The sequence below is a fragment of the Pan paniscus genome, chromosome 15 (genome assembly GCF_029289425.2).
Source record: "Pan paniscus chromosome 15, NHGRI_mPanPan1-v2.0_pri, whole genome shotgun sequence".
Lineage (NCBI taxonomy): Eukaryota > Metazoa > Chordata > Mammalia > Primates > Hominidae > Pan > Pan paniscus.
In genome coordinates this window covers 89,920,892-89,943,415 of record NC_073264.2, presented here as the reverse complement: position 1 = coordinate 89,943,415, position 22,524 = coordinate 89,920,892, and the positions used below count along the sequence as shown (strand labels likewise).

Here is a 22,524-nt window from a genome sequence, read left to right as displayed (position 1 = left end):
CCACTCCAGCCTGGGCGACAGAGCGAGGCTCTGTTTCTAAAAATAATAATTTAAAAGCACATTTAGGAAGCTCGGCATCATTCCAATGTCTGGGTCCGAAAGCACTATGAGGCAGCAAGACACACAAGGTATCAAGCGTAAAAAAGAGAATTTAGCATCCCGGTGTGGATTTTCCCAGGCAAAAACGTGGCCTACGCGGGGTGCAGGGACCGTGCGGAACCGGCAGGTGCTTCCCGGTTGAGGACGCAAAGCAGCGGGAGCCCGGGGTCGCCGAGGGTCCGCCTGGGCTTAAGCAGCTCAACGAGGGAGGGCTCACCGGCCCGCGCACGTGCAGAGACGCGGTCCCAGCGACTCCGCAACTGGACCGTGGCCCCGCGAACTCCAGCCTCTTCTCGGCTCCGGGAGGGGCGGAGTGAGCGCGGGAGGGGGCGGGGCCACGCAAGGCCGCGCGCCCGCCGCTCGGCTCGGCTCGGCTCGGCTCGCTCGGTTTCGGGGTGCGCGGCGCGGGTCCGCTAGGCTGTGGCTACAAAGCCGCGGCGGGGCGCGAGCGCCGCAGGTGACCGGGGCTGGGAGCTGCGTGCGCGGGCGGCGGCTGAGGAGCTGGAGGCGGGCCCTCGCTCTCGGCCCAGGCGCTACGGGCTGAGGAGACTAGGCGAGCCGAGGCGGGCGAAGGGCTCTGGGCATCCACTTGACAGCCGGCGGCGCTCGCGGCCCTCAGCATGTTCCGCGAGGCGAGGGTTTTCCTCCCGCCTGTGGGCTGAGGCGGCGGCGGCCCCCGAAACGAGATGCACCTGACGGGCGCGGCTTAGAGGACGCGGCTGGCGGGAAGTCCCGGCAGCCAGCGGGAAGGCTTTCGTTGCCGGGCCGCCGCCGCCTCCCGTCGCCGCCGCGGGCCCGAGCGGGAGCGGCGGGTGGGCGCCCCGACATGGCGGCCCGGAGCGCCCCGAGCTGCCACCTGCGGCTCGAGTGGGTGTACGGCTACCGGGGCCACCAGTGCCGCAACAACCTCTACTACACTGCGGCCAAGGAGATCGTATACTTCGTGGCGGGGGTCGGCGTGGTGTACAGCCCGCGGGAGCACAGGCAGAAGTTCTACCGGGGCCACAGCGACGACATCATCAGGTACCGGGGAGCGGGGGCCGCCGCCGTCACCCTGCAAGCCGCTCCCGGAGTTTGCACCCGCGGGTCCCTCTGGACGCCGTGACCGCTCCTGCACGGAGCATCACCCCGAGGGGAATCCGCAGCTGTCTCTCTGGTCCCGAGTCCACCAGTTAACACCCTGCAAATGCCTTTCCCCTCTTCCTCGTCTAGGGACTCTCTCTCGGGTCCGTGCAGGAAGATCAGGTCCGCGGATCCACCGGGCACCCGGTTTGACGGCTTTGTCCCCTTTCCCACTCCATCAACATTACGAAAACTGCGAAAAGGTTATTTTGGTGGCACTTTATTCCGTTAGATCCTGTGAGAAATTTCTTATTAAACGCATTCTTAAAGCACCCGGGGTGGGGGGAAACCCTTTACCTAATAAAGGACTGATGGAAGCACAGCAAGCGGTGGGCTGCTCCCGGGGAGCGCGCCCAGGGTGGCGTCCTGAAGGGCTCTCACCTCCTGGCCGTAATTATTAGTTCAGGTTTCACCGCCTGCTATTATCAGCAGAAACCCCGGGCAACCTCCAGGCAATTCACTGGATGTTAAAATGTGCACACCTGAAGGCAATTTAAGGTAGGTCTTATCTGAAGAGGCTGCTGAAAACTTCACTGATTTCCAGTTCTCTTCATCTTCATTAAAATACTCCTAAATAAGCTACTTTTGTATTTTCTTAAAATTAAATCGCTGTTGGGGGGCTATTTTTAGTCTTCCTTGGACAATAACTCAAAGTTGGTCCCAGAGCTTGTTGACATTTCTTTAGTGAGCGGTATATTTGAAATGTAATTTTCAATCAGTGTCTTAGTACAACTTTTATGGTAAAGTCAAGAGCTTCAGAAATCATTCTAGGCCACTGATTATTGCCTCAAGCACAGCATTTTTTGTCCTTTACAGAGGAAAATATATTAAAAGCAATTGAGAATGTGTTTGTGTGGTGCTCTTGGGGTTTTATCAAAGATTCTACGATTTGGGTTTGGTTACAAAATGTTATTCCCTCATGTATGTTGCACGGGATTTAAATTGGGCATTTCAAATACGGTACCTTGGTTTGAAGTCTTGTAGGCAAGAAGCCCTGGTATGTAAATTCCACAAATAAAGTTGTTCTTCTGTTTTGCGTCTCTGTACATCTATAATATGTAAGAGGGAAAGGATGCCTAGGACAAACAAAGGTAGGGTAAGATGGAGTAAAGATAAGAAAAGACAAAATTGAGATTGCAGAGTAAGGAATGAGGTGGTGCTATGTATTCAGTTGGTTTTTTTTTGTTTGTTTGTTTTTGTTTTTTGGACACCAGAGTGCTTTTTCAGATTGTATTTAATGTATTACTTTGAAAAGGTAACTGATAAGTCATTTCATTTTTCTCAAGCTGGGACTCTGTATCGTGGTGATTAGGGTTACAGACCTATAATAGCCCAAATTGCTGATGGAAAAACAAAACTAAAGTAAACCCGTAGTAATTATTTATCTTCTTAGTTATCCCAAGAGTAGAGTTTACCCCAGTGTCTTATCTTTTTCCCTAATCCTTTCAAGTCTCCCTTCTTTTCCGTATGTTAGGTCTCCCAAAGTACCAGGCATAGTAGCTTTACCTAGCTGGAGCAGCCTTAACTGAAGCCCTGCTCCAGATAATTTAGTCTGTTAGGTTGAATTCAGCTGGTGGAGTAAATGTGAAGGATTTTGAGGTCTTCTCGTGGTACACTTGTATTGTTTTTACTCCTTGGGGGTTATGAGAGCAGTATAGCACTAAGGTCTTCTGAAACTAGATATGATTTATTTGGTGAGGTAAATTACATCTTGTTCTTCTAGCAGTAATTAGAAGCTGTGTTATATGTCACACCGCTTAAATTTCATAATTGTGTTTCAGTAAACTGTAAGGAAGGTAATGCTTTGACTTTCTTTTGGTATAGTTGCGCAACTTATACAAAACAACAAACATACTCGAATTTCTCATCGTTGAATATACATGCTTATGATTTTATCCAAATGACACATCTTTAATGTATAACAATGAAAATAAGTTTCCTGAAAAGTTTCAATGAGGGAGTGAAATCTGAATCATACAGCATCTTGAAATTGGTGGCACAAATTTAATATGATACTGAGAATATAATTTAGGAATCAGTGAAAGGGCTCTGGACATTTTATTTCAAATAGTAATGACAGATCATTCATGTTTGTGAAACATATTGAGCAAATATTAAAACCTCAATATTTTTTCAGTTCAGTGTTTGACTTGTGAGTATAGAAACAACTCTAGTAATTTTTAAATTATGCCACAGCAGATGTAATATTCACAAATGTGATGCATAGTGAAAACCAATGTTGCTGTAACCTTAGCTTTAGTAATAAAAAGTCAGTGCTGTTTTCATCATCTGTTTTGTTTCCACCTTTGCCTGAAACTTATGTAAAACTTATTGGTCAAATATTACTTAGTCTGAGGATAGAACTGTTCCAGAATGAGCAGATCATTGTCCTCAGGTTTTGAAAATATGAGTGCAATGTTGGTGGTAAAGGCTGAATCATGACTAGTCTATCATTTGCTTACTGGTTCTTTGACCATTTTATTATCACCTGGGATTGCCAATGGTGGTGCCACATGACATTTCATCATTTTCTCAGTGTTGCTTGTAGTTCTCCATCTTCTTTTTGCCATCTACTTGTGTATACTTCTCTAGTCATTTATCTTTTAGTTATATTTATCTTAGTAACTCGTTTATATAGCAATTAGTTTCAATGTCAGAAATAATATAGGGCTTTTGGGGTCACTTTTTTGTTCTTTTTCTCAAGTTATATTGATAAAATTCTCTAGTTATTCTATCAATATAAAATCTATAAATCTATAAAATCTGTATCTATAAAAATCTCTAGTCTAGATTTAAGACTAAGTTATAAAATAAGCTACTACCAGTTTTAGCATAAGATGCACATCTATACCTTCGTCTATATTTTGAAACTTTTGCCAGTTGTTACAAGAATGCGATAGCTTTTTTTTTTTTTTTTTTTAAACTGAGACAGGCCCTTGCTCTGCGTCACACAGGCTATAGTGCAATGGTGCAATCACTGCTCACTGTAGCTTTGAAATCTTGGGCTCAAGTGATCATCCCACCTCAGCCTCCCCAAGTGGCTGAGACCACAGATGTGGGCCATGATGCTGGGCTATTTTTTTTTTTTTTCGGTAAAGATGGGGTCTCTGTATGTTGCCCAGGCTGGTGTGCTGGACTCCTGGGCTCAAGTGATCCTCCCACTTCCGCCTCCCAAAGTGTTGGGATTACAGATGTGAGCCACCGTGTGCAGCCAGAGTGCATTATCTTTTCAAATTTATTATTCTAGGTACTTCCCGTAAGCAAATTTTTGCAAGATTGTTCTTAAGGATATTATTGAGAGTTTACAAATAATCTATACCAGTGAAGACCATTGATGGAATATAATTAACTTGGGGCATTTTGTTATTTGACTCTGCTTTCCTTATGGGAGTCAGAGCCCATTGTTTATGTATTAAGTAGGTATAGAATTTAGAGTACTTTTTTTTTTTTTTAACATAGCGAAAGGGTCTCACCAGTTGGTGATGAGCTCAAATGACGATGCATCTGAAATATTTTGAAAAGTATACCACACTATATGGTTGCAGGTTAAAATAATAACTTTTCATTGCTTCTATGTATGGCTTTTTTAAAAGACAAAATGAAGGGTGTAGAAGCTATTTTCTTTATTTGTGGTAAATCGTGTTCTTAAGAAAAAATACTGACCAAGCCTTATTGTGGTTTAGTAAAAGTGGTTTTTGACAGCTCAGTATTTATGGTATAGAAACTTAATTTATTCAACACAAGTCAAAATTGTAATTGGAAAAGCGATTCAGAATGACATTTGCACGGTAGATAGATTTTTTGTGTGTTTATATGGGTTCAGAGTAGCAACTTTTTAAGCTCTGGTAGGAATTACTGGAAACCTACTTGTAGTCTACTTAATGCTTCTAGATACATGCTCATGATTTCCCAAACCTGGCTTATCTTCAAAATAGTTTGAAGAGCTTTTCACCAGTTTCTAGCCTTTTGCTCAAACGCACAAAGTCAGAATCTTCTAGGGTTGGAGCCCAGGAATCTATTTTTTTAAAAGTGCCTCAGATTATTCTGTTTGGGAAACACATTGCCCCCACCATGCCTAGAATTCTTAACACAAGCCGTTTGAGAAATGGGCACAAACCCTCTCCTCAAACCTGATACCAGAGTTTTCTTAAGCACTGTGCAATATGTAGAAGTAGTGCTTCAAAAAGTATTAGAAAACATATTTAATAAAATGTCCCTGTGCTTAAGTAACTAGAATTAGATGGACTTAACATTTATTTATAGACCATGTAACAATTATATTTGGTAAGATTTCATTTTATGTGTTGCAATATCAAAATATTTATGGTTTTTTAAATATTGCATAATTTAAGGGATAAAATTAAGAGATGTTTTCCAGGAAAAGTAGGAATTAACTAGAATAATAGTTGAAATTGTAATAGATGTGTATTAAGTATATATTCTTTAGGGAGAAGCCAGATTATTAGATTTACATTTAATTATTTTCCTTTATTATTTTATAATGTCTTATGTGCAAATATGCAGACAATTAATAAAACATGTTTTGGATATACATTAAGGAAAACGTGGAATAATGAATTATTAGAAGCTATTAAGAACTTTTATTTCAAAGTTTTCTCATCCAAGAAATATTTGTTGAGCTTCTGTTTTGTGCAAAAATCCCTGCCTTAAGATACTCAGAGTTTAGACACAATCAGATGCTCAATGAGCATATGTATACTAGGAATAGCACTAATGTACCTGTGATATGGTATGTACATGGGGATATAAAAAGTTCACAATGTTTCTTATAGAATATAATACCTAAGCTAAGTCTTTGAGGACAATAGGGAGAAGGGTCATCAGAAGAAATGAAAGAAGGTATAGCATTCTTGGAAGAGGTAACATTGTGTGCAGTGGTTTTGTGTTATGAGAGAATATTTGAAGAATTTGCTTATACTATCTTCAGTTCCTTTTCTCCCATTTACTCTTGGCTTTGTTCTGTTTCACCATAGCAGTTCTTGTTGAGGTTACCAGTGACCTCTGCATTGCCAAATCCAATGGTTATCAGTTCTCATCTTATTTGATTTTTCATCATGATTTGACATAGTTGGTTCATTAGTCCGTTTTCACGCTGCTGATAAAGAGATACCTGAGACTGGGAAGAAAAAGAGGTTTAATTGGATTGACAGTTCCACATGGCTGGGGAGGCCTCAGAATCATGGTGGGAAGTGAAAGGCAGTTCTTACATGGCGGCAGCAAGAGAAAATGAGGAAGATGCAAAAGCCGAAACCCCTGATGAAACCATCAGATCTCGTGAGACTTACTACCATGAGAACAGTGTGGGGGAAACTGCCCCCATGATTCAAATTATCTCCCACTGGGTCTCTCCCACAACACATGGGAATTATGGGAGTACAATTCGAGATGAGATTTGGGTGGGGACACAGAGCCAAACCTTATCAGTTGGTTACTCACACCTTCTTAAGACCCTTTCTTAAGTGGCATTTAGGACATATCTATTTCTTGGTTTACTTGTTCTTTCAGCAAATATTTACTGAACACCTATTATTTGCCAAAGACTATTCTTATCACTAGAGATATGGCAGTGAACCAAACAGATAAAATTGCCCACCCTTATGGAGCTTTTATCTACTGGGTGGGGAGACACAGAATAAAGAAGGTAAAATTTATATATGTGTGTAAATTTTTATATATGCATGTATATATGTATAGTTTGTAAGAGCTAAGGAAAAGAAGGTGAGAAAATGCGATAGAAACTATTGGGAAGAGTTTAGATAGGTATTTAGATAGGGTGGCCAGGAAGACCTCACTGTAAAGGTGACACTTAAGTAGAGACTAGGAGGTGAGGTAATGTGCTGTGTGGAAAGGACATGTTAAGTAAAGGGACTATCAAATGCAAATGCCCTGAAGCAGAATGCCAGTATTTTTGAGGAATAGTAAGAATGTTAGTGTGGCTGGAGCAGAGTGAACTTGAAGGAAAGTAGTAAGAAATGAGGTCTGATGAGCTATGGTGGTGGGGGCAGATTTTATAGGCTATTGAGAGGATTTTCACTTTCCCATCTGACAATGGAAGTTATTGGAACTATTTAATCAAAATAGTGACATAATTTGACTTATGGTTTAACACAGTCACTCTGGCTCCTATGTTGAGAACAGACTGAAGAGAGGGAGGGGCAGGATGGAAGCAGGGAGACCACTTAGGAGACTGTTGCAGTAATCCAGTCAGGAAGTATTGGTGGCTTGGACTGGGGTGGTAACAGTGAAAGTACTGACAAAAGAGCAAATTTTTATGTATTTTGAAGATAGAGGTAGCATGATTTACTAATGGATCACATATAAATTGTGAGAGAAAAGAAAGGTCAGTGATGATCACAGAATTTTTGGTCAGAACAGTTGGAAGAATGGAGTTGCTGGCTACTGAATTGGGAAACAGTGTTGGAAGAGCAAGTTTTATATTTTGGACAGAAGGAAAGATCAACAGCTCTGTTTTATTTTACTAAATTTATTTTAAATTTTTGTGGGTACAGAGTGAGTTTATCTATTTATGGGGTACATGAGATGTTTTGATACAGGCAAGCAGTGTGAAATAATCACATCAAGAATTGGGTATCCTTCCCCTCAAGGCTTTATCCTTTGTATTACAAAGAATCCAGTTGCAACCTTTTAGTTATTCTAAAATGTACAATTAAATTATTACTGACTATAGTCACCCTGTTGTGCCATCAAATGGTCTTATTCATTCTAACTCTTTTTTTGTACCCATTAACCATCCCCACTTCCCCCTGAGTCCTCCATGACCCTTTCCAGCTTCTGGTAACCATCCTTCTACTCTATGTCCATTAGTTCAGTTGTTTTGATTTTTAGATCCCACAAATAAGTGGGAACATGCGGTGTTTGTCTTTCTTTGCCTGGCTTATTTCACTTAACAATCTCCAGTCCCATCCATGATGTTGCAAATGACAGGATCTCATTTTTTTATGGCTGACTAGTACTCCATTGTGTATATATACCACGTTTTCTTTATCCATTCATCTGTTGATAGACTCTTAGGTTGCTTCCGAATCTTAGCTATTGTGAACAGTGCTGCAACAAACATTGGAGTGTAGATATCTCCTTGATATCCTGATTTCCTTTCTTTTGGGTATATGCCCTGCAGTGGGATTGCTGGATCATATGGTAGCACTATTTTTAGTTTTTTGAGGAACCTCCAAACTGTTCTCCATAGTGGTTGTACGAATTTACATTCTCCACATCCTTTCCAGCATTTGTTACTGCCTGTCTTTTGGATATAAGTCATTTTAACTGGGGTGAGATGGTATCTCATTGTAGTTTTGATTTGGAATTTTTATTATGGCTTTGATCTTGTTATTTGTTATTGGTCTGTTCATGTTTTGGATTTCTTCCTGGTTCAATCTTGGTAGGTTGTATATGTCTAGGAATTTGTTCATTTCTTTTAGATTTTCAAATTTAGTGGCATAGAGTTGGTCATAGAAGCCACTAATGATCCTTTGAATTTCTGCAGTATCAGTTGTAATGTCTCCTTTTTCATTTCCAATTTTATTTGTATCTTCTTTTTTTTTTTCTTAATGTGGCTAAAGATTTGTCAATCTTGTTTAACTTTTTTAAAAAAAACAACTTTTTGTTTCCTTGAAATTTTGTATTGGCTTTTTAAAATGTCAATGTCATTTATTTCTGCCCTGATCTTATTTCTTTCTACTAATTTTGGGTTTGGTTTGCTCTTGCTTTTCTAGTTCTTTAAGATGTATCATTAGTTTATTTGAAGTTTTTCCTTTTTTTTGATGTAGGCACTTACAACTTTAAACTTCCCTTTGAGTACCGCTTTTGCAGTATCCCATAGGTTTTGTTATGTTGTGTTTCCACTTACATTTGTTTCAAGAAATTTTTCAGTTTCCTTTTTAATTTCTTCATGGACCCACTGGTCATTCATGAGCATATTGTTTAATTTCCACGTATTTGTATTCCTCTTGTTATTAATTTCTAGTTTTATTCCATTGTGGTCAGAGAAGATGCTTGATATTATTTCAATGTTTTTCAACACTTTAAGACTTGTCTTATGACCCAACATACAGTCTATCCTTGAGAATAATCCATGTGCTGAGGAAAAAAATGTGCATTCTGTAGCCATTGGATGAAATATTCTGCAAATATCTATTAGATCCATTTGGTCTATAGTGCACATTAAGTCAGATGTTTCTGTGTTAATTTTCTGTCTGGAATATCTGTCCAGTGCTACAAATGGGTTGTTGAAATCTCCAGCTATTATATTGGGGCCTGTCTCTCTCTCTAGCTCTAATAATACTTGCTTTATATATCTAAGTGCTCTAGTGTTGGGTGCGTATATATTTAAAATTGTTATATCTTCTTGCTGAATTGACCCCTTTGTCATTATACGGTGACTTTGTCACTTGTAGTTTTTTTACTTCAAATCTACTTTTTCTGGTATAAATATAGCTACTCCTGCTCTTTTTTGGTTTCTATTGGCATGGAATATCTTTTTCCATCCTTTTATTTTCAGTCCATGTGTGTATTTATAGGTGAAGTGTGTTTCTTGGATCAGTGGAAGCTCCATTGATCTGTTCCATTGATCTGTTCCAGTGGATCTTCCATTGATCTGTTCATCCATTCACCTACTCTATTTCTTTTGATTGGAGATTTTAGTCCTTTACATTTACATCATCCTCCAGACTGTGGCTGTCTTTTCACAGCTCTACTAGGCAGTGCCCTAGTGAAGCTGTGTAGGGGATCCAACCCCACATTTGTGTGTGGGGGCTCCAACCCCACATTTCCTTTACGCACTTCCCTAGCAGAGGTTCTCCATGAGGGCTCCGCCCCTGCAACATACCTCTACCTGGACGTCCAGGCGTTTTCTTTTCTTTCTTTCTTCCTCTTTTTTTTCTTTTTTTTTTTGACATGGAGTCTCACTCTGTCTTGCCCAGGCAGGAGTGCAGTGGCTCAATCTTGGCTTACTGCAACCTCCAGCTCTTGGGTTCAAGCGATTCTTCTGTTTCAGCCTCCTGAGTAGCTGGGACTACAGGTGTGTGCCACCACCCCTGACTAATTCTGTATTTTTTGTAAAGACAGAATTTCACCATGTTGGCCCGGCTGATCTTGAACTCCTGACCTCAGGTGATCCACCCACCTCAGCCTCCCAAAGTGCTGGGATTACAGGTGTGAGCCACCGTGCCCCATCCAGGCATTTTCATACATTCTCTGAAATCTAGGCAGAGGTTCCCAAACCTCAGTTCTTGTCTTCTGCACATTTGCAGGACCAACACCATGTGGAAGCTGCCAAGGCTTGGGGCTTGCACCCTCCAAAGCCATGGCCTGAGCTGTACCTTGGCCTCTTTTAGCCACAGCTGGAGTGGTGGGGACACAGGGCACCAAGTCTCTAGGCTGTATGTAGCAGAGGTGTCTTGGACCTGGCACAGGAAACCAGTTTTTCCTCTGAGGCCTCCGAGCCTGTGATGGGAGGGGCTGCCGCAAAAGTCTCTGACATGCCCTGGAGACGTTTTCCTTTTTGTCTTGGTGATTAGCCTTTGGCTTCTCGTTCTTATGTAGATTTCTGTAGCAGGCTTGAATTTCTCCCCAGAAAATGGGTTTTTCTTTTCTACTGCATCATCAGGCTGAAAAATTTCCAAACTTTCATGCTCTGCTTCCTCTTGAATGCTTTGTCGCTTAGAAATTTCTTCCACCAGATACCCTAAATCATCTCTCTTAAGTTCAAAGTTCCACAGATCTCTAGGGCAGGGGCAAAATGCTGCCAGTCTCTTTGCATAGTAAGATTGATCTTTACTCCAGTTCCCAACAAGTTCCTCTTCTCCATCTGAGACCACCTCAGGGTGGACCTTATTGTCCATATCACTATCATCATTTTAGACAAAGCCATTCAACAAGTCTCTAGGAACTTACAGACTTTCCCACATCTTCCTGTCTTCGGAGCCCTCCAAGTCTTTAGGAAGTTCCAAACTTTCCCACATTTTCCTATCTTCTTCTGAGCCCTCCAAACTGTTCTAGCCTCTGCCTGTTACCCAGTTACAAAGTCACTTCCACATTTTTGGGTATCTTTACCAATTTACTGAATTAGTTCGTTCTGACACTGCTAATAAAAACATAATCAAGACTGGGTAATTTGTAAAGGAAAGAGGTTTAATTGACTCACAGTTCTGCAGGGCTGGAGAAGCCTCAGGAAACTTACAATTATGGCAGAAGGGGAAGCAAACATGTCCTTCTTCACATGGTGGCAGCAAGGACAAGTGCAGAGTGAAGAGGGGGAAAAGCCCTTTATAAAATCATCAGATCTCATGGGAACTCACTATCATGAGAACAGCATGAGAGTAATCATCACCATGATTCAGTTACCTTGTCCAGGTCCCTCCCATGTCTGGGGATTATGAGAACTACAAATCAAGGTGAGATTTGGGTGGGGACACAGCCAAACCATATCAATAAGAAATGCAAAGAGGGGATAAGGATATACAAAAGAAGTGATGACTATTTTTAGTAATTATAATTAGTGGTAGTATCATTGGTATTGTTATTCTAAGTCTGTGGTGTGTGCAAGGTGGGATAAAACAAATCAGTAATTTGGGGACATTCTGATTTATAAATCTATTACATTTGAGAACCAAAATTCTCAGGATGGAAGAAAAAAAATCAGATGTAACTGTGAAGAACTGTGAAAGTTCTGCAGTTTTACCCTACTGGAAAGTTACTAGGAGCCTATCACAATTTCTTAGATGCTGACAGAACACACCAGCTTCTGGGTCAGAGACAAAAGGATTTATCACTTTGTATATGCACAGAAAACAGCATGAGCGTTGTATTTGTATCAGTCATCTTTGCCCACCTAAACCCACAGGGTGATATAGAGGAGCCTAAATTGTGAGTTATCACAGCTAAGTAACCTGGAGTTTAGGGAAACTGAATCTTTTATAATAGACTGCAAACAAACCTGCTTGTGATGGTTAGTTTTCTGTGTCATCTTGGCTAGGTTATATAGTACCAGATGATTTAATCAAACATTAAGTGAGCTGTGAAGGTATTTTATAGATATGATTAACATCTTATCAGTTGGCTTTCAGGAAAGGAGATTATTCTTTATAAGGGGCCCCACTCAGCCAGGTGCAGTGGCTCACACTTGTAATCCCAGCACTTTGGGAGGACAAGGCAGATGGATCACGAGGTCAAGAGATCGAGAGCATTCTGGCCAAGATGATGAAACCCCGTCTCTACCAAAAATACAAAATTAGCTGGGCATGATGGCACGCGCCTGTAATCCCAGGTACTTGGGAGTCTGAGGCACAAGAATTGCCTGAATCTGGGAGGTGGAGGTTGCAGTGAGCCAAGATCGCGCCTCTGCACTCCAGCCTGGATGACAGAGTGAGACTCCATCTTAAAAGAGAAAAAAAAAAGATTTTTTATAAACATCAACTGCTGCCCTGCCCTGTGGATTTTAGACCTGTCGGTCCTCACAATCATGTGAGCCAATTCCTTGAAATAAATCCATTTGTATGTATTCTATTCTGTTTCTCTGCAGAACCCTGACTGATAAAGTGTCCTTTGTGCTGGAGAGAGATACATTTATTATACTGAACAGTAAACAAATCTACCCTTTGTGCAGAGGGAGATATTATCTTTATTTTTCAAGTCTGTTTGCTATACAAATATCCTCCAAAAAATAGCCTAGAACAAAGACAGTCAATACCTGTGCATTCAAAATTTTCAGAAACATGGGCTGGGTGTGGTGACTTATGCCTATAATCTCAGCACTTTGGGAGGCTGAGGCAGGTGGATCACTTAGAGGTCAGAAGTTCAAGACCAGCCTGGCCAACATGGTGAAACCCCATCTGTACTAAAAATACAAAAATTAGCTGGATGTGGTGGTGTGCTTCTGTAATCCCAGCTACTTGGGATGCTGAGGCAGGAGAATCTCTTGAACCTGGGAGGTGGAGGTTGCAGAGTGAGCTGAGATCACACCACTGTACTCCATCCTGGGCAACAGAGCAAGACTCCATTTCAAAAAAAAAAAAATTTTTTTTTTCAGAAACATGAGAGATCCATAGAGAATTATTTCCTCACAGTAACATAGAAGTAAAAATTTTGTAGTTCTGGATTTGAATTGGAAATGTCCATATAACTCACAATGTATCATATATGCATTTTTTTTAACCTAGTTCTATCCACTGAAAGTTTACAAAACTGTGACAAAGCCAGTATAGATAGCAAGTCCCAGACTCTGGACTTAAAATTCATTCCTCAAGATAAAAACTAAGGATTAATGGAGAAACAGCTGATCCTGGTTTGCACCTAGAATATCTTGACATCAGAGAGCAGAGGATATATAAAAGACTAGTAGGGTGACAAACAAAGTTCCAAGGAGGCAATATGAAGTGACTTCTACATGGGACAATTTGAGCTTTTTAATTAGGGTAAGAATTGCAGTAAATTCAAGTTCAAGGTAATTGGTCACCTTCTAAAGATGACAGAGAACCAACTCATTTTCTTGGGAATGATGTAAATAAAAGGAAAGATGTGCCATTATCCCTTGTTAGCCTTTATTATATAAACTGTTGATACTATTGGACATTAAGTAATTAGCCATAGGTCTCATAACTTATCAGTGGCAGAAGGCAGGATCTGGTTCAGTTCCCTTTCTGTTGAGTAAATCTATATTTCTGTGCTATATATAAACTTCTGATATGATACTCATAGTTTCGCTTTTTCTTTATGGCTTCAGGAAAAAAGATATTAGAAGAAGGCTTTAATCAGTCAAGATAGACTAAATTTTGGTATGGTAACAAATATCCCCAAAACCTGGATTGCTTAATAACGAAGGTATATTTTTCATACCCATCATTAATTAATTTCCCTAAGGGTTCTGTTCTTTGTGGTTGCTCTTGAACACAGACTAATGGAGCAGTGATTACCTTGAACATTGATGGTTGCTTGCGCCAGAAGAAAAGAGAGCTCCAAAAATTCTCACATATACAATCTACAATCTAAATGCTTTAGCATGGAAGTTTCATCACATAGGCTCCTAACTCATTTGAAAGAAACCCCAAAAACTAATAACATTGTTCCAACCAACCACAAAGAAGCCCAAAAATGAAATCCTGTTATATGCTTAAAAGGGAGAAAACCCAAATATCTTTGATAAACTGCATTATTGATCCCTGAAATGTTTAACTTACCACTTTGTTTTGTTTTGTTTTTGAGATGGAGTCTTGCTGTGTCACCAGGCTGGAGTGCAGTGGCACATTCTTGGCTCACTGCAACCTCCGCTTCCCTGGTTTAAGTGATTCCTCTGCCTCAGCCTCCTGAGTAGCTGGGACTACAGGCGTGCGCCACATTGCCCAGCTAATTTTTTGTATTTTAGTAGAGACAGGGTTTCACCATGTTTGCCAGGATGGCCTGGATCTCCTGACCTCGTGATCCACCCGCCTCGGCCTCCCAAAGTTCTAGGATTACTGGCGTGAGCCACCACACCCAGCCACTTACCACTTCTTAACCTTCCACAGTTCTATGTCCAGAAACAGAAAATAACAGAATTGTCAATATAATATATACTTAACAGGGCAAACCACAGTGGCTTCTGAGAAAAGTCGTACACTCAAAATTGAAGTTTTTAACTCTTGTGTACCTGAAGAGAGCCCCAAACTTGCAGGAATCCATACAATATTAAACAAATCTTTATTGTTATTGATAAGTAAGAACTTACTCTTGCTGTTTTGTTATTTGTTTTCTTGTTGTTTCATTGTCTTTTTTTCCTTCTTTCATTCAGGTCTTATTTTAGTTAAGGTGATGTTCTCTGGTGATATGATTTAGTTTTCTGCTTTTTATTTTTTGTGTATCCATTTTATGTCTTTTGGTTTGAGGTTACCATGAGACTTGCAAATACTATCTTATCCATTATTTTAAGCTGATAACAACTTAACACTGTTTGTATAAACAAAGAGAAAACAAAAACTCTATGCCCTAACTTGGTCCCCTCATTTTTAAAAATTTGCTGTACTTTTTGAGACAGGATGTCACTCTTTTGCCCAGGCAGGAGTAGAGTGGCACAGTCTTGACTCACTGCAGCCTTGACTTCCCAGGCTCAGGTGACCCTCCTACCTCAGCCTCCTGAGTAGCTGGGACTACAGGTGTGTGCCACCATGTCCAGCTAATTTTTGTAGTTTTTGTAGAGATGGATTTTGCCATGTTGCCCAGGCTGGTCTTGAGCTCCTGGGCTCAAGCAATCTGCCTGCCTCAGCTCCCAAAGTGCCGGGATTACAGGCATGAGCCACTGTGCCCGGCCCATCCTCCTGCTTTTTAACCTTTTGTTATCTCTATCTTATTGTACTGCGTATGTCTTAAAAAGTTGTTGTAGTTATTATTTTTATTGGTTCATTTAGTCTTTCTACTTAGTATAAGAGTAGTTTACATACCACAGTTGCAGTGTTATAATATTCTGTGTTTTTCTGTGTACTTACTATTACCAGTGAGTTTTGTACCTTCAAAACCCACTTGGGATTACTTATTGCTCATTAATGTCCTTTTCTTTCTGATTGAAGTACTTCCTTTAGCATTTCTTGTAGGACAGGTCTGGTGTTGAAATCCCTCAGCTTTTGTTTGGGAAAGTCTTTGTTTCTCCTTCATGTTGAGGGATAATTTCACTGGATATACTATTCTAGGGTAAATTTTTTTTTACTTCAGAACTTTAAATATGTTATGCCACTGTCTCCAGGCTTGTAAGGTTTCCACTGTAAAGTCTTCTGCCAGATGTATTGGAGCTCCGTTGTGTGTTGTTTCTTTTCTCTTGCTTCTTTTAGGACCCTTTCTTTATCCTTGATCTTTGGGAGTTCGACTATTAAATGCCTTGAAGTAGTCTTTTTTTGGGTTAAATCTGCTTGGTGTTCTATATCCTTCTTGTACTTGGATACTGATATCTTTCTCTAGGTTTGGGGATATCTTTTTCTGTTGTTATCACTTTGAATAAACTTTCTACTCCTGTCTCTTTATCTAACTCCTCTTTAAGGCCAGTAACTCCTTTATTTGCCCTTTTGAGACTATTTTCTAGATCTTATAGGGGTGCTTCATTGTTTTGGTTGTTGTTTCTGTTTTTTCATTTTTGAGACAGGGTCTTGCTCTGTCACCCATGCTGGAGTGCAGCAGTATAATCTCAGCTCACTGCAACCTCTGCCTCCCAGACTTAAGTGAGCCTCTCACCTTAGCCTTCTGAGTAGCTGGGACTACAGTCATGTGCCACTATGCCCAGCTAATTTTTTTTTTTTGGTAGAGACAGGGTTTTGCCATGTTACGCACGTTGGTCTTGAACTACTGGGCTCAAGCAGTTCACCTGCTTCGACCTCCCAAAGTGCTGGGATTATAGGTGTGAGCCACCATGCCCGACCCACTTCATTGTTTTTTATTTTTTCTTTTGTCTTCTCTGATTAAAATAACCTGTCTTCAGACTCACTAATTCTTTCTTCTGCTTGATCAATTCTGCTATTAAAGGACTTGGATGCATTCTTCAGTATGTCAATTGTATTTTTTCAGCTCCAGGATTTCTGTTTGGTTCTTGTAAATTATTTCAGTCTCTGTTAAATTTATCTGACAGAATTGTGATTTCCTTCTCTGTGTTATCTTCAATTTCTTTGAGTTTCTTCAACACAGCTATATTTTGAAGTCTCTTTCTGAAAGGCCACATCTCTCTGTTCCTCCAGGATTGGTCCCTGGTAGCTTATTTAGTTCTTTGGTTAGGTCATGTTTTCTTGGATGGTGTTGATGCTAGTAGATATTCTTTGGTGTCTTGGCATTGAAGAGTTAGGTATTGTTGTCTTCACTGTCTGAGCTTGTTTGTACCAGTCCTAGGGAAAGCCTTTCCAAGATATCTGAAAGAACTTGGGTGTTGTGATCTAAGCTGTATCTGCTTTAGGGGGCACCCCAAGCCCAGTAATGCTGTAGTTGTTGCAGACTCATAGAGGTGCCACCTTGATGGTCTTGGACAAGATCCAGGAGAATTCTCTGGATTACCAGGCAGGCACACTCTTACTCATTTCTCTTACTTTCTCCCAAACAAATGGAGTCTCTCTCTCTCTCTCTCTCTCTCTCTTTCTCTCTCTCTCTCTCTCTCTCTCTCTCTCTGTCTCTGTCTCTCTCTCTCTCTTCTGAGCCACCTAAAGCTGGGGGTGAATGACATAATCACCCTTGTGGCCACCACCACTATGATGGTGCTGGGTCAGACCTGAAGACAGCACAGCACTTTGTCTTGCCCAAGGTTTGCTGTAATCAGTCCCTGGTTACTGCCTATGTTTGCTCAAGGCCCTGGGGTTCTACACTCAGGTGGTAAAGCCGGCCAGGCCAGTGTGCTTCCCTTCAGCGCTGTGAGTTCCCCCAGGCTTGGGTGGGTCCAGAGGTACCATCCATGAGTCAGGGACTAGAGTCAAAAACCTTAGAAGTCTACCTGGTGTTCTGTTGTACTGTGGATGTGCTGGCACTCAAACCACAAGGCGCAGTCCTTCCCACTCTTCTCTCTAAAGACAGAGGAGCCTCTCCCTACAGCCACTGCCTGCCACCACAGGCCATGGAGAGCATTACCAGACTACTGCCAATGTTCCCTTAAGGCCCAAGGGCTCATAAGTCAGCTTGTGGTGAATGCTGCCTGGTCTGGGACTCACTTTTCAGGGCAATGGGCTCCCTTCTGCCCCAGGGCAGGTCCAGAAATGCCATCCAAGAGTCAGGTTCTGGAATTGGGGACCCAAAGATCCCACTTGGTGATCTACCCACCCCTATGGCCATGCTGGTACCTAAGTTACAAGACAAAGTATTTACTTTTCACTCCGCTTTTCTCAAGCAAAAGGAGTTTCGCCCCATGGCCACCACAGTTGATAATGTGCTGTATCCTACCTGAAGCCAGCAAGCCTCAGAGGCTCACTTAAGGCCCTTGACATAGTACCCGGGTATTGCTACTGGTTATTCAGGGCCCAAGGGCTATTCAGTTAGCAGGTGGTGAATGCTGCCAGGAGTAGGTCCTTCCCTTCAAGGCAGCAGTTTCCCTTCTGTCCCAGGGAATAAAAATGTTGTCTGGTAGCTAGGGCCTGAAACAGGGGCCTCATGACTTTGACCAAGCAACTCTGTTTTAGAAGTGTTCTATTTGAGATTATCTGATAGACAACCAAGTGGGATTTTAAATTAGGCTGTTGAACATACATGTCTATAATTCAGGGAAGCAATCTGAGCTGGTATAGATTTAAATGTTATCAGCATATAGACAGTATTTAAAGCCATGAACCTAGATGAGACCACTGAAGGAGTGAGTTTAGATAAAGGATCTAATAAATGGATTCCTGTGGCACTCCAACATTTTAATGTAGGGGAGATGAAGAACTGACAAAAATGTGGCCAGAGAAACACGAGAAAAACCAAGAGTATAAGATCATGGAAGTCAAGTGAAGAGAGTATTTCAGGGAGAAAGGAATTATCAGCTGTGTCCAATAAGATGAGGACTGCTTCACCTTAGCGAAGTTTTGCTATAATTGTATTGTAATCATAAGACTCCCCAAAAGACTGTGTATGCCCAGGGGAAAAGGAAGAGCAGGAAGAAGATGAGAAAATGAGTCATGTCATTATTGGTACACAAAACTAGCCTCTTTCAAGATTCGTTCCAATGTATAACTATTATGTATTCATAACATTTCTTAAAAACAGATTTGTTCCAGCAGTTTCTGCTTTACTTGGTTATTTAAAAAATGACACATAGCTGGCAGCCCTGGATCGTTGCTTCTGAAAAGTGTGGTCTTCAGACTAGCAATGGCATCACCTGGAAAGTTATTAAAAAATACGAATTATCTGGGCTCACTCCAGATCTACCAAATTAGAAACTCTAGGTGTAGAGCCCAGTAATCAGTTGTGTGGTTTTGTTTTTTGTTTTTTGTTTTCTGTTTTTTGCTTTTTTGAGACAGAGTCTCTCTCGTCACCCAGGCTGGAGTGCAGTGGCATGAACTCGGCTCTCTGCAACCTTTGCCTCCTGGGTTCGAGCGATTATCTTGCCTCAGCCTCTCAAGTAGCTGGGACTACAGGCACCTGCCACCATGCCAAGCTAATTTTTGTATTTTTAGTAGAGGTGGGGTTTTACCATGTTGGCCAGGCTGGTCTTGAACTCCTGACCTCTGGTGATCTGCCTGCCTTGGCCTCCCAAAATGCTAGGATTACAGGCATGAGCCACTATGCCCGGCCCCAGTAATAAGTTTTTATCACCTCCAGGTGATGTTAATATAATCTAAAGTTTGAGGACACTGCTCCAGATTCCTGATTCTCAACCCTGGCTGCTTAATAGAAAGTTAAAAGAAAACAAACAAAATAAAACCACCAATGGCCAAGCCTTACCCAAAGAAATTGTGATTTAATTTGTTTAGGTTGGGGTCCAGGTATCGTTTGTTGTTTGTTTCTGTTTTTAATTTTTAAGCTTCCCAAATGATTGTAATATGCAGGCAGGGTTGAAAACCACTGCTCTGGATTTAATAGTAATCCATGTTCAGGTGCTGGGCTAGGAGTCAACCTGAAAGAACCTCAGGACCTAGCCAAATCCATTCATTTACTATTATGCGTTATATGACAATGTGGGTAAGTACTGGGACCTCCTTAAATACTCTGGGCTTCTTGCCTAAGGCCCTCCCATGCTGGATATTCCCTGTTTGGAGATTTATTACCAAGCAAAGTTTTTGTTTTCTATTGGTGGATCTGTTCAGTGTCATCATGAGCTGAAAACACCGAAAGACAGATATCCTGCATTATCAGTCCAGAAAAATGCTCACTCGCAGGGAACCTGGAAGGTCATAATTATGTGCATCCTGTATGATATCAAGTGAGGTGTACTGTGACCCAGTACACCTCAGTGAGGTAAATGATGAGATCAGATTTATGTTATTTTTAAAGATCACCTGGCTATGCTGAGAAAGCTCTAAAGGGAAGCAATAGAGGAATAATGGTAGGTAGACAGAAGGCTACTGAAGTAGTTGTGATGTAAGATGAATGCTGGTTCAGATTAAGATTGTAGCAGAAATGACGGTGATGATAGAGCCAGTAGGACAGGCTAATAGAATGCATGAGATGAGTGAGGAAAAGATAAGTAGTAAGGATGAAATTTAGCTTCTTGGTCTGAGCAATTGAATGGATGGTGATATCATTTACTAAGGCAAGGAGGAGCAGATTGGAAAGGTAAGGAGGAAATCAGATTCTCTTTAGGATGAGTTAAATTTGAGGAATGTATCCATTGTGCTGACCTAGAGATACAGGGTTGGGAGTTATCACAGTCTATATGCATTTAAAGCTGTGGGACTGGATGAAATCACCTGGGAAAGGAAGGGAAAACAGCCAAGACAAAGCCCTCATACACTTTAACATTCAGAGATGGGGTGCAGGAGATAGTGCCTACCAATGGAGACAGAGAAGGAAGGACTGATAAACTGTGAAGTCAGGAAGCCTAGAGAGGAAAGTCTTTCAAAAACGTGGGTGGTCAGTTATGTCAAACACTACTGAAAAATGGAGGGGAATAAGGACATACAGTTTATCATTAGGTTTGGCAATGTCATACATGACCTGGAAAAAACTGTTTCAGTGAAGGAGAAGAGATGAATGCCTACTTTGAAGTATGTTAACACAATAAAGGGAGTGAAAAAGATGAGACACCTCTTTTGAGAAGTTTTGCTTTGAATGAGGAGCAGAGAAATGGGATGATGGGTAATTGGTCAAGGGAATTGTTTTTTAATGGGTATATTTGAATGGTAATAGGAATGACTCAGTAGTGAGGAAGCAATAATTCCAGAAAGCATAGTTCTAGGAGTAAAGTACTTGAAACTAAGGAGAATGGGACCTAGAACACAAGCAGAGAGTTCAAGGAGTATAGACATAAAGAGAAGTCAGAGTCTGCCAGTAGTTAGATTAGTGAATTTCATGGGAATGAAGTATCTTTAATTCGATCTATGTTAATCATTAAGTACAAGACAGGCTTATCTGCTGCAAGGCAGAGGTTGATAGGGGGGAACTGTGCTCATGTGAGAGTTTGGAGGTTGAGAGAAGGATGCACATTTACCAGCTAAGTGTTTAATAGAGATGTCTACTAGTGTACAGTGCTCATTTGAGATGTGTGAGATAAATGTAAAGGAACATTGATATATTTGCATGTAAGAATGGAGATTTATGAGGAAGATGATAGCTCACTTTATGTTTGTTTAACATGTTATTTCCTTATAGTTATGATAAATTTAGAGATTAAATACTTAAAGCAACTTAATATGTAATTGTGGGATTTGATGACAGTGCTTATATCTAATTAATTTCCATTACTCAGCAATATTAGTAGGAAGAAGAACTTTTAAAAAATCTGTTCTTTCCATATATTTCAGATGATAGTGTCACAATATGGATGGGTAGTAATCTTGTTAAAATGTTTTAGAATGGGAATATACCCTCAGATGATTACATCTGTCATTTGTCTCCCAAATTAATCCATAAATGTTGAGTTTTTACTATATGTTCAGCAATATACTAGGCATGATGTGGATGAAACTTAACTGTAAGATATTAAGTTAACCTGAAGGATACCTGAAAACACTCGTGCTTTCATTCTCATTAAGAAAATTGGACCAATCGGAAGAGAATCTTCAGATTCCAACTGTCCAAAAGCAATACATTCAGCTCCTATCCAATATTAATCCTGCTGCTTGTGTACTAGATCCCACTCTTTTTTCCCTGTTTCAGAAACGTTCTTATCTTAACCTACATCAGCATTTTTTCTCTGTACTGAATGGTCTCTTGTCAACAAATGATGTGAAAAACAACTGAATATCTATTATGAGGAAAAAATGAACCCCAGCATATACCTCACCATATATAAAATTTAAAAGGTGAGAGGTAAAACTATAAAATTTCTAGAAAATGCATAGGAAATAGAACACAAAAAGCATGAATTATAAAAAGTAAAATTATAAATTGAACCTCATTAAAATAACTTATCAGACCTCCAGGTAACTGAAGACAATGGCAGGTATGTAGTAAGTAACCTCCTAAAATCTCTTCTCTAGACTTTCTGTGCAAACCATAGCCCCAGCATTACTTAAACAGAGAATACCAAAACTGCAAAATGACTGTAAGTAAAAAGAGAAAAAGAAACAAATTTCAGCGGCCGTTTCACAAGCACTCTTTCCTCTCCTCTGCTGCTGAGCTTTGTTGCGAACAATGAACCTAAATGACTGAAAAACAGTGTCTTAACAGTATCTTAACTGTAAGGATAAAGACCAA

The 22,524-nt window shown here is 40.8% G+C and overlaps 1 protein-coding gene across 6 annotated transcripts in view; it reads left to right on the top strand.

Moving 5' to 3' along the window:
* Nucleotides 1–475: 475 nt before the first annotated feature.
* EML5 (EMAP like 5) overlaps nucleotides 476–22,524 on the top strand; it is a 180,804-nt gene continuing 158,755 nt past the window's right edge. For 3 of the 6 annotated variants that reach the window (XM_014347688.4, XM_063596357.1, XM_055097934.3), the window contains exon 1: nucleotides 476–1,122. In XM_014347688.4, coding sequence (XP_014203174.2) covers nucleotides 926–1,122 — 197 coding nt within the window. In that variant the 5' untranslated portion in view covers nucleotides 476–925. The remainder of the gene's footprint in view (nucleotides 1,123–22,524) is intronic. The other 3 variants (XR_010109831.1, XR_008620952.1, XM_034937974.2) reach the window with 1 other exon arrangement.